Raw genomic sequence first — 15,032 nt, 5'->3', positions numbered from 1 at the left:
CCCTGTCTAGGTCATCTCACTTGTCAGTGCTCCTGAATCATTGTCTAAGGCTAAGTTGCAGAATAGTTGCAGCTGCCTACATCCATGTGATCACAGGTGCAGGCTCCCATCCAAAAAATGTAATGAAATATAATGAGTGTTCATAATAAAACTATGAATATTATAGTTCTACTAATGATTGGCTCTAGAAACTGAGTGGGTGTGAAATTTCTGGAAGGTAAGGGGAAAAGGGAAGGAAACAACTGTGTGGATTATGCCAAATGCTTTATAGATATTATCTCATTCAGTCCTTACAATAATCCTGCAAGGCAGGTGCTATTATGATCCCCATTTGGCAGTTGAGGAAACAGACAGACAGCAATTAAAGTGATTTTCAGTGACATACATCTAACTAAGTGTTGGAGGTGAATTGGAACTCAGATCTTCCTGATTCCGGGCCTAGTGCTATGTCCACTGCGCCACATGTTTTTCAAGTTGTGAATTACTGTTGTTGTTTGTCCTTATTTCTCTAAGAGGACCAATGATGTCACAAGGATGATGTCTTGATTTTCACCTGCACTGGATTGAAGTGAGGCAGAACTGCACAAAGTCTTCAGTCTCACTCTGTCTTTCAGAGTCATTAGTCCAGTGGCAGGAGGGAAATCAGAATGACTGGCTATGGCCCAGGATGCACTGTATGATCTAGATCTTTCTAAAATAAGGTCTTTGCCAGGTCTCAGTTTGTCTTTAGTTTATTGTATAAGAAGTGTAAATATAAACCTGTACATAAAAGATAATATATTCAGAGTTCGAAGGGACATTGGAGGTAATCTAGTCCAACTTCTTCACTTTATACGTGAAGAAATTAAGGGCCAGAGAAATGAATGGAGATGTCTGAACTTATGCAGGTTTGGAATCTGAACCAATGTCTTTTGACTCCAGATCTAATACTCTCTGTACTCCATTACACTGTGAGGTATCATGTACCATCATGTCAGGTGAACCTACCACCACCTTGACTACCATGTCCCCTCAGATGCCAGTGGAGTCATCCCAGCATCCTGAACCCAAAAGCTTTGGGAATAGCAGTGTCCCCCAAACCACCAACCCATATCGGCTATCAGCCCAGTCCCATCAACATCGTGGAGGGGAGAAATCCTGGTGGAGAATGGGTTCATCTTCCTTACCACCACCAGCAACAACTGCTGATCAAAGTGACACCAGCAGGCAGGAGCCCTGAGAGGCACACTGTAGACCACCAATCCTGTACCCAGCCCAGTCCTTGCTGCTATTATGGGAAAAAGGAGCTACTGTGGATAAGGGTCCATCTATCCCCACCAAATGTCAACCAACTGCCACATAAAGAGCAGGCAGAGCAGACTAGCTGAAAGAGGAACTAGACTAGCAGACTAGCTCTCTGAGGGGGAGAAAAGGGGCAGCATGTGCTATGAACTCTGATCTTAACCATCCTATCCCCTCAGACTCTGATGGAGATAACCTAGCACTCTGAACCCGAGACCCCTGGGAATAGTAATGCTTCCAGCCTGGTGCTGGTAGCCACCATCCTTCAGATGCAATCTCCATGGAGATGCAGCCTGGCAACCATTCCTGCAGGCGTTACACCCACATCTTTTGCACACCCAGAAAAGAAAGTTCTTGACACCAAAGTTCTTGACATTGTCAAATGGTTCAATAACAGAAAGTGATAAGATTTAACCAGTGGAAATGACATTAAAAAAGAGATATTACCATCTGCTTTTACCTCTCCCGCCTGAGGACCATGGGACCTTTCCATCTGACTTGTGGCTGAGATCTTCCATGTGTGTTGTGTCCCATGTCAGAAAATGAGCTCCTTGAGAGTAGGGGCTACCTCACTTATCTATTTAAACTCTCAGTGCTTAGCACATATTAAACACAATTATTTGTATATTGATTTACATAGACAGATCTATGTTTTTCTGATATTTGTAACTACAAAGTTACCTATGACTACATGTAGTTTATAGGATAATAGCAATAATATATAGCCCTGCTTTATACATCTAGTATTTTAGAGCACTTTTTGCAAAATACTTTACATGTATTATCTCATTTGATTGTTACTGTTTGTTTTCAAAGAGGACCAATGACATTATGGGTGACATCTTGACTTGTGCATGAATTGGGTTAAAGTGTGGCAGAGTTGTGCAAAGTCCTCAGCCTCGTTCTCTCTTCCTAAGTCATGAAAGTCCAATGGCAGGATGAAAGTCGACTGCTGAGGGCCTGGGATGCAGTGGATGACTGTTGCATCTTTAATGCTTGACCAAGCTCTAAGCACTCCAATTCAACTAGCTTAGTCATTCAACTAGCATTTATTAAGCAAATGATGTGTGTCAGGCACTATGCCAAGTACTGAGGGTACAAAGAAAAGCAAAAGACAGTCCTTACTCTCAAGGAACTTACAGTTTAATAGGGGAGACAGCATGCAAACAATTATGTATAAATGAGATGTATACAGTATAAATTGAGGTAGTCTCAACAAAGTCATGAAGATTAAATATGACTAAGAAAGGCTTCTTATAGAAAGTGAGACTTTGTCTGAGACAGGGAAGTGAGGAGGTAGAGATGAAGAGGGAGTGTTCCAGTCATGGGGCACAGCCAGTGAATATGTCAGGATATGGAGTGTCATGTGAGGAGCAGTAAGAAGTGCAGTATCCCTGAATAACAGAGTGTATTGGGGAGAGGTAAGGTATAAGAAGACTGGAAAGGTTCCAGTTTATGAAATGTTTTAAATGCTAAGCAAGATTTTGATCCTGAAAGTCACAGGGAGCCACTGAAGTTTATTGAATAGTGAGGCTACATGATAGATCTTCACTTTGGGAAAAATCATTTTGACAGCAGAGTGGAGGAGAGACTGGAGTTGGGAGAGACTTGAGGCAGAAAGAGAGGTCAAGAAAAATGAGGATTTAGAAAAAGTTAGTAGGTTTAGCATCTAAGAGATCATTAGTGAGTTTGGAGAGATAAATTTCAGTTGAATGAAGGGGAGTAAGGGGGACCTGTGGGAAAACAGAGTGTACTCTGTCCACTCTACCAGACATTGTGTTGAGGATGCAAAAAAAAAAAATCCTGCTTTCAAGAAGCCTATCTTCTATTGGATGAAAAATTCATGTGCATCACTACATAAAAAATTTAAAAAATATATACATGATAGATTAACACAGTGATGCTTAGCCCAGTGCCTAACACATAGTAGGTGCTTAATAAACATTCATTGAAGTTAGAGGAATCAAGAAACCTTTTATATAGAAGTAGACATGGAAGATAGAGTGCTGTATGTGAGGAAGAGTAGAGTCAGTTTTTCAGGAAGAGGAGTAATATATGAAACTAGAAAGGTAGATTGGAGACAGGGTTGTAAAGAGTTTCTTTTTTAAATTTTAATAATTACGCTTTATTTCAACATTCAGTTATTTTAAAAAATTGAATCCCAAATTATCCCCTTCCTTCTACCTTTTTTCCCATCCATTGAGAAGGCAAGCAATATGATATCAATTAGATCTGTGAAGTCATACAGAACATATTTATGTTAATCATGTTGCAAAAAAAGCAAGAAAATAAAGTAAGTGAAAAAGTATGTTTCAATCTGTACTCAGAGTTCATCAGTTCTGTCTCTGGAGATGGGTAGCATTTTCCATCATAAGTCCTTTGGAATTGTCTCAGGTCATTGTATTAATTAGAGTAGTTAAGTCTTTCCACAGCTGTTCATTGTTACAATATTACTGTTACTATGTACAATGTTCTGATTCTGCTTGTTTCATGTTGCGTCAGTTCATATAAGCCTTCCTAGGTTTTTCTGAAACCAACCCTACCATCATTTCTTGTAGTGTAATAGTTTTCTATGTGAAGAATTTTTAAAAGCTAAACAGAAGAGTTTTCCATTGAAAGCTTGGTGAACTACTGGAGTTGACTGAGTGAGGGGGTGATGTACAATGTGAAGGATGGATTGAAGTGGAGAGAGTCAATTAGGAGGCCACTGTCATAGTTTAGGGGAGAGGTGATGAAGACATTGCGGCTGTGTATACAAATAACAGATAGGAGAGATGTTATGAAGGTATAAATGAGAAGACTTCATAATCAGTTGGAAGTATGAGGTGAGGGAGAATCAAGAGTCAAGGCTGACATTGAGGTTTTGAACATGAGAGACCAGAAAAATGGTGGTATCCTCAACAGAAATAGTAGCATTTGGAAGACTCTTGGTTTTGGAGAGAAAGGTAATGAGATCTGTTTTGCACATGATCAAGTATGAGATCATGGAATGAATGAATGCTTTAGAACTACAAAGGATATTAAAGGTCATCAAGTCCCAACCATTTCATTTTGTATAGGAAGAAACTGAGGTCCAGAGAGATCACATGACTAGTGGTCATATTTGAATTCAAGTCTTTTTGACTCTAATTTTAGCGCTTTAGCCACTACACCATACTATTGAGTTTGAAATAGTTACATAATACTTAGTTTGAAATGTTCAATAGACAGTGAAATGACTTGCAGAATTTATATATAATGAATAGCAGAATTGCGATTTGAGCCCAAGCATGTCTTATGGATGGAGATCTAGTGATCTTCCTACCACACAATGTTGCTTATCTGTTGCTGTTCATCCATCATTTTCAAAGAGGACTAATGATGTCCAGAGTATGTATCATTTCATCTCAGGAATGCACAAATGAGTTAGGTGGCATGAACAAAGGATTGTTAGTCTTAGAGGTAAATATCTCAGATCTTGATTTCTCATGTTCCTTTTTTGGCAGTGACCCAAGTACACAGTTCCCCAAAGATCACCCACATAAGACATTGGTTATTTATTGACCCAATTTGTTGACTTAACCAAGGGGGTTGATAACAATCCCCTTTCAACTTTTCCTCTGCTGTCACACGTAACTTCTAAAGGCAATAATCATTATTTGTTCTTTCTGTTATGTAATAGCTCATCTAGATTAAGTAAAATGAAAAAAATGAATAAAACTATATATATAATATATCATGGCTATTTTTAATTTAAAAAATAGCTTTTTTCCCCATGAAAACATTATTAAGCTCTGGCCTACTGTAAAGGATTTTCAAGACCATTTTGGTTCAAATGTCTCATTTCATATATATGGAAATTGAAGCTCAGAGACACAAGGTCACATGCCCAAAATTAGGGCTCAGGTTAGTGGAAGATTTAGAATCAGAACTCAGAGGTCCTGGACTCTTAGTCTAGTGCACTTTTCAACTTGTATTCTTCTGGGAGCCCTGTAATCATTGAATTCTCTTCACATCCTGTCTTCAAAATCAATATATTTTGCGTGTATGGAGAGCATGCTTTCTTATTAATGTTACTTAATGTTTTCTGCTTCTCTTCCAGATCGTCCTTCATGTCTGTGTATTTGTTTTCCTAATCAGTTATCTTCTCTTCGCTTCTTAGTGAGACCGGCCACCATGGACTCAAGCTTTCTGTTTTGCTAATTATATTTTCTGTGCTGGCCATAAATTTTACTTTAATAATTCTTATATCTCTTTGAGATCATTCAGGAATGTCCCTTTTCGGTTCTGTGTTCTCTTGGGAAGCCACAGGATCTTCTGCCTCATTGAGTGCTGTTTTGTTTTCCTTTCTTTTGCAAAATTTATCTATAGATTCCTGAACTCTTTTACCTGATCTGGAGGTCATATTTCCCTTTGCTATTGCTAATTGCCCTACAGGTTTATCTATTTATGTTTAAGGTTTTTAACTGAGGTTTCTTCTTCCTAAGATGTTTGGTAATTTCATTCTTTTCCCTTTATTTTTAACTACTACTCACTTTCTGAATCCCTTTCCTTTGACAGTGGTTTCCCTAGGGCCTGGATCACAAAGAGTCTCAGCCTCTCACTATATTGGTCAATTAACAGTTCACCCATCTAGGTTTCTGCGCTAGGTAGCTTTTGGGGGGTGGGAAGATAGAACTTGCCCCTGCTGGGTGCTGGACACTTTCCCTCAGTGGAGTGCCACACAGCCACACACAGACATATCTTGTCCCGTTTTTTCTATTCCTACTTCCTCTGGCAGAGTTCTGATGTGGCATTCAGCACTGTTGTGCTGCTGTCATGCCCTGAGCAAATTTCTACTCTTTATATTGCCAAAGCATTTGGAGAAAGGGAGGGGGAGGTCAGGGAATAGAGTTTAGTTCTGCTGCAAGTAGATAGTTATGCATCCCTGCCGCTAGTGGGAGAGGGGGTACTAAGTTAGCACATTAGTAGTTAGAGATTAGCTTTTTTCTTGAGTTTTTACCTTCTTTGGGTTCTTGGCATCCTAAACTGTGGAGATGACTAACATTGCTTTATCTCTTGTACATAATTCCTATTTTGGAGAGGTTTAAGAGATCATGAAGATTGGAGGAGATGCCTAGTACTCTATCTTGTTGATTACATGACTTTTAGTACACTTTTCACTATACCATACTACAGTGACTGTAATAGTGGGAATGCCACTTCACAGTGCCTTCTGCATGGTAAACACTCAGTAAGTATTTGTTGATTGATTGAATCATTCAATTTCCCTTGTGGGTATAAGAAGGATAGTGTCTTCAATTCAATCCAAGAAGGAAGAAACTTGAGGGCAAGATGGTTGTTGTGGATGCCTTATTTGTGGTTATCTAGTTTTACCTCAAACACTTCAAATGAGTCAAGTTAATACCAATATTTAGAGGGCATGTTTGTTCTTTATGTCATTAGATTAAATCTAAACCATTAAATATCCATTTGTTTTCAATAGGAAACTTGAATCTACTTCAGATACATTAAGACTTTTTTTTTTCCAAGTGGGAAAGGATGAAGAGTTCATAAGTGGAATGAACAAATATAGGACATACATTTTTCTTCCATTTAATTTTATAGATTTTGGCTCTAGATGTGTCTTACAGTGACCTCCCTTATCTAAATAGGACAGATGTAATCCACACTGGTTACTGGGAAGGGGTGCATAATGGAGGATCAAAGTGCATCCAAGTTCCTAGAGACTAGAAGAAACATATTATCGTCAGACTGAACCAGGGTCTCTAGTACAGCAGAATGGCTGACTCACTGGGCTATTATTCTTTTGGATCCTGTGGAGATTTCACTGGTTTAATGATATTGGTTCTCTGTCCTGAACAAGTCACATCAGGTAAAAGCAAAATATCAAGAACTAGCTAGACTGCTTGCAAAGCTAAACAAAAAGAATAATAACGGACATTTTTATAGGGCTTGGAAAGTGATTGAGAGTTGGAAGGGACCTTTGAGGTCATCAAATATGAAGTAATGAAACTGAGACCCAGAGAGGGAAGTACATTGACTAAGGTCGTAAAGGCAGTAAGACCAGAGGTATGAGTAGACTGTAGGGCCTCAGACTCCAGAGCCAATGTTCTTTACAGTGGATAGAGTGATGAGCCTGGAATCAGGAAGACCTGTGTTCAAATTTGACCCTAGCCACGCATGAGCTGTGTGACCTGGTTCACCTAACCTCTATTTCCTTCAGTTTCTTTATCTGTTAAATGGAGATTCCAACAGCACTCACCTTCAGAGTTGTGAGGATCAAATGAGATAATAATTACGATGTACTTATGCCTGGCACATACAAGGTACTTAATAATTCCTTCCTTCTTACCTCCCTCCCTCTTTCTCCCTCCCTCCCTCCCTCTCTTCCTTCCTTCTTTCTTTCCTTCTATCACACAAAGGTTGATCCTCACAAGAATTCCTTGAGGTAGAACACTATAAGTATTGCTACTGCTTTGAGAAAATGATGAAGTTGAGGAAACTGATATAGGGAGATCAGATGTCACATAGTTATTACACAGTAGAACTAAGACATGAGGATAGGTCCCCTGCCTTTCAAATCTGTAGTTTCCCTATTATTCTTCTTGGTTTCTACTATATTTTCTTAATTTATATTATTTTAAAGGTATATTCTATATTCATTTGAAGAGAGGAAAAAACATTAAAAAAATTCAACTTCCTCTATAATCTGTTACATTTTTTCCCAAACTTAAATCCAACATTGGAGAGAAATACACTGGCTGCCTTCAAGAACTTGGCTACTGGAGTTGTTTGTTCGACATTTCTTTCCCTAGGCACACATTTTGCAAGCGAAGGGTGGGCCCTGGGCCACTGTACTCCTGACCTTGCTTTGTCCCTGTCTCTGGCTATTCCCACTCTGGGATATGTTTGCCAAGGTTATACAAGCTCAGTTGTTCTGGGCAACTAAATCACAGCTTTACATAAATCAGGAAAGGGGCTTAGGGTAAGCTAGGGATGGGTCACAGAGAACAGGGAAGAAATTAGCTTTGTTATGTAACAACAAAATTCTCTACCTTTTTTTTTATTAGGCAGAAAATATGATAAGAATGGAAACCTTGATCCTTGGTGGTCTACTGACTCTGAAGAGAAGTTTAAAGAGAAAACAAAATGTATGGTTAGCCAGTATAGCAGTTATTATTGGAAGAAAGCTGGATTAAATGTAAGTAAAATTATGGCATTTCAAAACACAGGTGATTTCTCCTATGTGTAATTTCCCCATTTTGAATGACAATGGATCATATAATGAACCTATTGCTTACTTGATTATATTTTGGCACCTAACTACGAGTGTTATTGTGAGGATTAAATGAGATAATAATTATAAAGTGCTTAGCACAGTGCCTGGCACATAGTAAGTGCCATATAAATATTAGCTGTTATTGAGAGTAATGGAAAGTAGACAATCCCCAAACACAGATAATTAATAGGTTTTAACATTTGCTAGCAAATCATATGGTATGGCAACTGGACCTGTGACTCATTTAATATGGGGAAATCCTTAGTGAAGAAACTCCTTCTTCCAATACAGGTAACTGTTTTGCAACTTACTTTTTCACATACATACATACATACATACATGCATACATATACATATATATATATATATACGTACACATATGTACGTATATATGTGTAGTTACAGAGAACTATTTCTTTTTTTAAATTTTCAGTTAATAAGGACTTATATTCTCTTCTTTTTCTGTTCTCTCAACTGTAGAAGAAAAAGAAAATCCTTTTAAACAAATGTGTATGTCAAGCAAAACAAATTCTATCAACCAAGTACAAAAATGTAGACTAAGAAGTTGCCTAAGTTACTGAGAGGTTAAGTGATTTACCCAAAATCACACAGCCAGTATATGTCCGAGGCAGGATTTGAACTCAGTTTGTTCCAGAGCCAAAAGCAGCTCTTTATTGACTGTGCCAGGCTGCTTCTTTTACTAAGATGTAATTATGATTGTAATTTATGAACAGTTCCCTCCATGCTACTAGTATATATTTATGAATAACACCTCACTAATTTGGACTAATTAGTGAATCAATGAGCATATCGGTAGTATAGCTCTTTAAAAAGAGGAAATCATTTTTATTATTTTTAAATATATCTTTAACCTAGGCTAAAAGTTAAGGAACACTCGAAATAAATACATTCGCTGTTTATGTGCAAATGATGTTTCTAAATTGCAAGACATTTCTGGTTTCTTAAATAGGTCAAACATTAGCAATCTTATTTACACAATTAATTTGCTTATCAAATCTTTTAAAAAAAGATATTCCAAAGGTCAACTACAGGCTAACTCTTGTAAGTTATCATAAATTCTAAATGAATGACATTCAAAACAGTGAAGTTTTAGTAGATAATTTACATATCCTGTAAATCAAAGTAGAGGCAGTAACTTTACCCAAACTCTGGAAGACTCTTTGAGACTCTGTTTTCTAGTCTGTGTTATAGGGATTATCATACCTCTTATATCTACTTTATAGGGTTGTTGTGCAGAACTAATAAAGCCCTTTGAAAACATTAAAGTGCTAAATAAAATGTTGACAATGGTGCCAGCGCTGATGGTTATAGTGATGATGAAGGGCAATGTAGTACAGTGGAAAGAGTACTGGCTTTGGAGACAGTGGGCCTCATTTCTCATTTTCCCTCCCTTACTGCCTCTCACTGAGGGTAGGCAGGCAGCCACATATTTGTATATTAAGATTAGAACTTGGAGTAATTTGGTTCCTCTGGACTCAGATAAACACTCCTCACTTCAGGAGCTCATCCTTAGGCTTAATTTTCCTCTTCTGCGCAATGAGGGGTTTGGACAAGGTGGCTTTTCTAGTTCTAAATCTATGATCTTATGATTACAGAAACCTTAATTTATTGCAAAAGAGGAACATAATTGACAGGTAGAGATGGTTTTTCTTTTTTTTTTTTTTCTAAGTAGTTCCCTGATGTATCCCAACTATGTGACTATAAGTCTGGAAATAATAAGTTTACTTTTCATTACACCTTCTTCCTCTATCTGCCCTCTGGGAAATATGTTAATGGAAAAGTGGAAGGTAAATGAGAAAATAAGAAGCTTGGAAAATCTACAGGCTGGTTGATCTACATGTAAACAATATAAAATTGATTGTGGAATTGTCAGTCACAACTCAGAAACAAGGATGTCAGAGTGGCCAATTATTCACCAAACTTGTCTCACCCTCAGCAGAATATTAATGCTAATAATTCCTATTGGTAACATGTTTCTTCATTATCTTTCTACTTTGTAATCCCTGCCCCACACAGTAGAAGATGTTAGAAACACTGGGTGGGCTGGTGAAGTTACAGCATAATGTTATATACTGTGGGGATGGGGACAAAAATATATGGAACAAGCAGCTAAGTGGTAAGGTGGATAGAAAGCCAGGCCTGGAGTCAAGAAAACCTGAGTACAAATCTGGTCTCAGGCACTAGCTGTGTGACCCTGGGCAAGTCACTTAAACCTGTTTGTCCTAGTTTTCTCATCTATAAAATGAGCTGGAGAAAGAAATGGCAACCAACTCTAGTATCTTTGCCAAGAAAACCCCAAAAGGGGTGATGAAAGTCAGACATGACTGAAAAACAGCAACACCAATCATCTGTAACTTACTCGACAATATGAAAATGCTGTTATAAGAATACAATCTGTGTTTTCAAAGAAACACATTTTATTTTCTGCCGATGATTGTGTGTATCTATACCCATGGTGTTATTAGGAAGTGGAATGATAAAACCTAAGACAGGAGCTTTCATGTAAAGAATCTAAAACTATTTACCATCTCAAACTTTTCACATTATAAAATTTCATCTTACATTGTAAATTGAAATTTATCCTATTTTCAGAAATCTCTCAGCAAAGTTGAGAGTGGGTGCTAATATTGTAGATGACAGAATCAGAATACAGAAAAAATTCTGAGATGCTAGAATGATGAATTGAATCCAACTGGAAGAGCTTTAGTAGAAATAAATGTAAATTCTTGCACTTAGATTAAAAAAATCAGCTGCTGCAGAAGTAAATGATGGGGTCGTAGTTATATGGCTAAATTGTAGTTCATGTGAAAAAAAGACCTGTAAGCTCACAGTTTTATGATAGGACTAACATACACAAGTACACACACACACACACACACACACAAACACACACACACATACACACACACACACACACACACACACACATATATATATATATATATATATATATATATATATATAAGCTCATGTGATTTTACTTCACATTAAGTGATATGGTGTCCAGAATGAGAGTGGTAACACTTTGACAATATCGTGTCTTTATCAGACCCTGTTTTTTTTTTTAAGCAATTCTGAATACATTGACAAAGAATGGCTTATCCAAAGAATGTCAACTAAGATGGTTTGGATTCTTGAAGCAATGCTGAAAAAGGGTCAGTTGAAATATCTAGAAATGTTGAGCCTGGAGAAAAAAAAACTTAAGGGGGGCATAATTCTGGTCTTCAAATATTGGAAGGGTTATTTAATGGAAGACAGATTATGCCTGTTCTGCTTGGCAGAGGGCATAAGTAGGAGCAATGACTGGAAGTTATAAATTTATAGGGACAACAAGGTGGTGCAGTGGATAGAGCCCTAGACCTAGAGGTAGGAAGACCTGTGTTCAAACCTGACCTCAAACACTTACTTGCTATGTGACCCTGGGCAAGTTACTTAACTTGTATTTGCCTCAGTTCCTCAACTGTAAAATGGGAATAACATTGTTGTGAGATAGTCTTTTTTTTTTTTTGTGAGGCAATTGGGATTAACTTACTTGCCCAGGGTCACACAGCTAGTAAGTGTCAAGTGTCTAAAGTCGGATTTAAACCAGGTCCTCCTGACTCCAAGGCCAGAGCTCTATCTACTGAGTCACTTAGCTGCCTCATGAGATAATCTTTGTAAAGCACTTAGCTCAGTGCCTGACATATAGCAGGCACTTAATAAATTTTTATTTCCTTTCTTATAGGAAGATAATTTTTTACTTAATATAAGAAAAGGACTGTTCTACAATCAGAACAGTCCAAAACAAAAAAAGTGTCCTGTTCCAGTAGTGAGTTTTCCATTACTGGAGGGTTTACAGGCATAAGCTGGATGACCACTTATTGAAATTTTGTTGAGAATGTACCAGATAATTTCCAGGGTCACCTTTAACTAGAAGAGTCTGTGAGTTCAAAAGGTGTTTGTTACTGGCAGGGATGAGGTGAGGGTGGGTTGAGGTTGGGACTTACAGTAGTATAGAAAGAAACAAAAAAGATAAACCAATGGAGAGGAATTAAGTTATTTTCCCCTCCCTTCATTTAATATTCAGCATTTATGGAACACTAACAATACATGGAGAGGCAATGTGGTATAGTGGAAAGGTATAACTTTAGATTCAGAGGGCATGTGTTCACATTCTGGTGCTGATATTTTCTAATATATGACCTTGAACAAATCTCTTCCTTTCTTTGACTTTAGTTTCTGTATTTTGTAAAATGAAGGTATTACACTTGATGGATGTTTTTCCTCCCTCCTCATCCCCTTACCCCTCCCACCCTGTCCCTTAACCAATAGCCACAGATTATACTTCACCTGAAGAGTCATTATGCAGATAGCTGTTTTTGGTCCCAGAGAGGAGAGATTGAAAGTATTTATAGCTGACACAGCACAAATCCATCTCTGCAATGGGAAAGCTAACTCAAATGGTATAGATCTTCATTTTTGCATAATGAGGATAGGATTTCAATTCCTTTGATTTTGATGGACTCTAGCATATGGGTTTCAGGTTCAGGAGCCTAGCCTTAGAGTATCTTGGACTTGCAAAAAAATTCAAAATATTTTGATCCAGGCTAATTTAATGTTCTGGTGAACAACTGTCTATGATTATAACTGGCAACAAAATCTTACTGGTATTAAAAGAGAGCTAGGTGCACATGTAATTGATTTCCACACATGTTGGAAAGTTCTGGTTAGCATTGTTTACTGTTTTACCAGCAATTAGCACAGTGCCTGGCACATAGTGCACACTTAATAAACATTTATTGAATTGAATTTATTGAATTGTCTATCTGAGAATTGTCAATAGGCAATCACAACTTCACGAGACTCAAATGAAAACTAGGTTTATTACAACAGAAGTGAACAAACGTGTGGAATCCTAAGGCAGAGCAAAGAGTTCATGATCCATACAGAAGTTTACATATTTATGATAGTACAACAAAGGAAGGAGGAGAAAACAGAAATCTCCTCCTAAAGGGGAGTGGCATGGGAGGGGAAAGGTACTGTAAAAGTGGGAAAAGGAGAATACCTCTCTCAAAAGAGAGGAGCAAGGTGATGGCAAAAGCAGTATTCTTTTCCCTTGGGAACTCCTAGACCATGAAGATGGGAGGGTTTGCTTCTCTACAGGGGTCCCAGCTGCACAAGCAGTTTCTCAGCCTAACGCAGACTGACTGGCACCTGTCTTGACTTCCAAGGTCACACATGGAGTACAGCTTGGGGTGCAAGCAACAAATTATGTCAGCTCAGGGAGGGATATTCATTCTTGACACATTCAGGGCCTCCTGTACACTCTGGGCCCAGTGTTTCTTGAAGATTTGGCAATTTAAGAAGACAGATTGAGTTGGCTTCAGGGCAACAGAACTAATGAAATAGATATCTAAGAGGTACTGTTGAGTAGTGGGTAGAACTATCCATGCTGGTGGGTAGTGGAGTCAGGTTGATTTGGCTTCAAATTCTGCCTTAGATTTTATGACTATGTTATTACTTATCATCATGACCATGGACAAGTCAGCTAACTTCTCTGAGCCTCAGTTTCTTCATCTGTAAAATGAGCAGAATAATAACACTTACCTTGAAGGATTATTGTCAGGATTAAATGAGGTAATAGATGCAAAGACCTTAAAACACCATATCAGTGGGAGCTATGTTGGAAGGGTTCTAGTTAATTCCCTCATTTTACATGTGAGGAAACTGAAACCCAGAGAGGTGATATCATTTCACCCAATTTACCCAGCTAATAAGTAGTAGATCTGGGACTTCAAGTCTTTCAAGGCTTTCTGGCCTCCTGAGTTCTTTCCACATTGCCAAACTGCTTCCTCCTTTAAATTCTGGAAGAAAAATTAATGGAGGTTAAAGGTTGGTAACCTCTGCAGGCTGTCATCTCTGTATGCTTTGTTAATTTGTAGAGAACAGTGCATGCCCACATTCAGAATACTATTTGGATGATCAGCTATAATTAGAGAATAATCAGTTTCATTGATATTCTCTTTTCCCTAAAGTCTGAGCCACTTGATATTTTGTATATTTTATTTTAGCCTATTTTATCCTACAAAATTGGCATGAAGGAGAGATTGAGGTGGGGGGGGAGAACAAGGCAGTAGCATAAGAAGACATAAGTTATTACACTGAAGAGTACCTTTCAAGGCTTTGTTTGCAATCACAAGATATATGATGACTTACTTTGATTTATTAGGCATAATTTTCCCTTTAAAACATGCCTACCGTGGTGTTTGCTTTAATATATTGTGTCTTAGCTTGAATGATAGTTGACTGTGAAGCTGTCTAAGGGGACACTTTTTTTTCCCCTTCCTGTTTTTTAGGTGAAAGGGAAGAGGACATTGGGAGAAAATATTGCAGATAATGGAGGTTTGCGAGAAGCTTTTAGGGTATGTATTACTGTGTTTTCCGTGATGTTTTAAAAAGTAGTATATGAAATTTATACAGGTGTGCCTAA

The 15,032-nt window shown here is 37.9% G+C and overlaps 1 protein-coding gene across 1 annotated transcript in view; it reads left to right on the top strand.

The window, feature by feature from the left end:
* PHEX (phosphate regulating endopeptidase X-linked) overlaps positions 1 to 15,032 on the top strand; it is a 244,431-nt gene that overhangs the window by 211,513 nt on the left and 17,886 nt on the right. The window contains exons 17-18 of the mRNA XM_078146134.1: positions 8,338 to 8,464; positions 14,899 to 14,964. Of these exons, the coding sequence (XP_078002260.1) occupies positions 8,338 to 8,464; positions 14,899 to 14,964 (193 nt within the window). The remainder of the gene's footprint in view (positions 1 to 8,337; positions 8,465 to 14,898; positions 14,965 to 15,032) is intronic.

Source organism: Phascolarctos cinereus, unplaced genomic scaffold, assembly GCF_003287225.1.
Source record: "Phascolarctos cinereus isolate Bilbo 61053 unplaced genomic scaffold, phaCin_HiC Scaffold_726;HRSCAF=1367, whole genome shotgun sequence".
In the NCBI taxonomy this organism is placed as follows: domain Eukaryota; kingdom Metazoa; phylum Chordata; class Mammalia; order Diprotodontia; family Phascolarctidae; genus Phascolarctos; species Phascolarctos cinereus.
The sequence above is the reverse complement of the archived record's forward strand: the minus strand, read 5'-3'. Positions and strand labels throughout refer to the sequence as shown.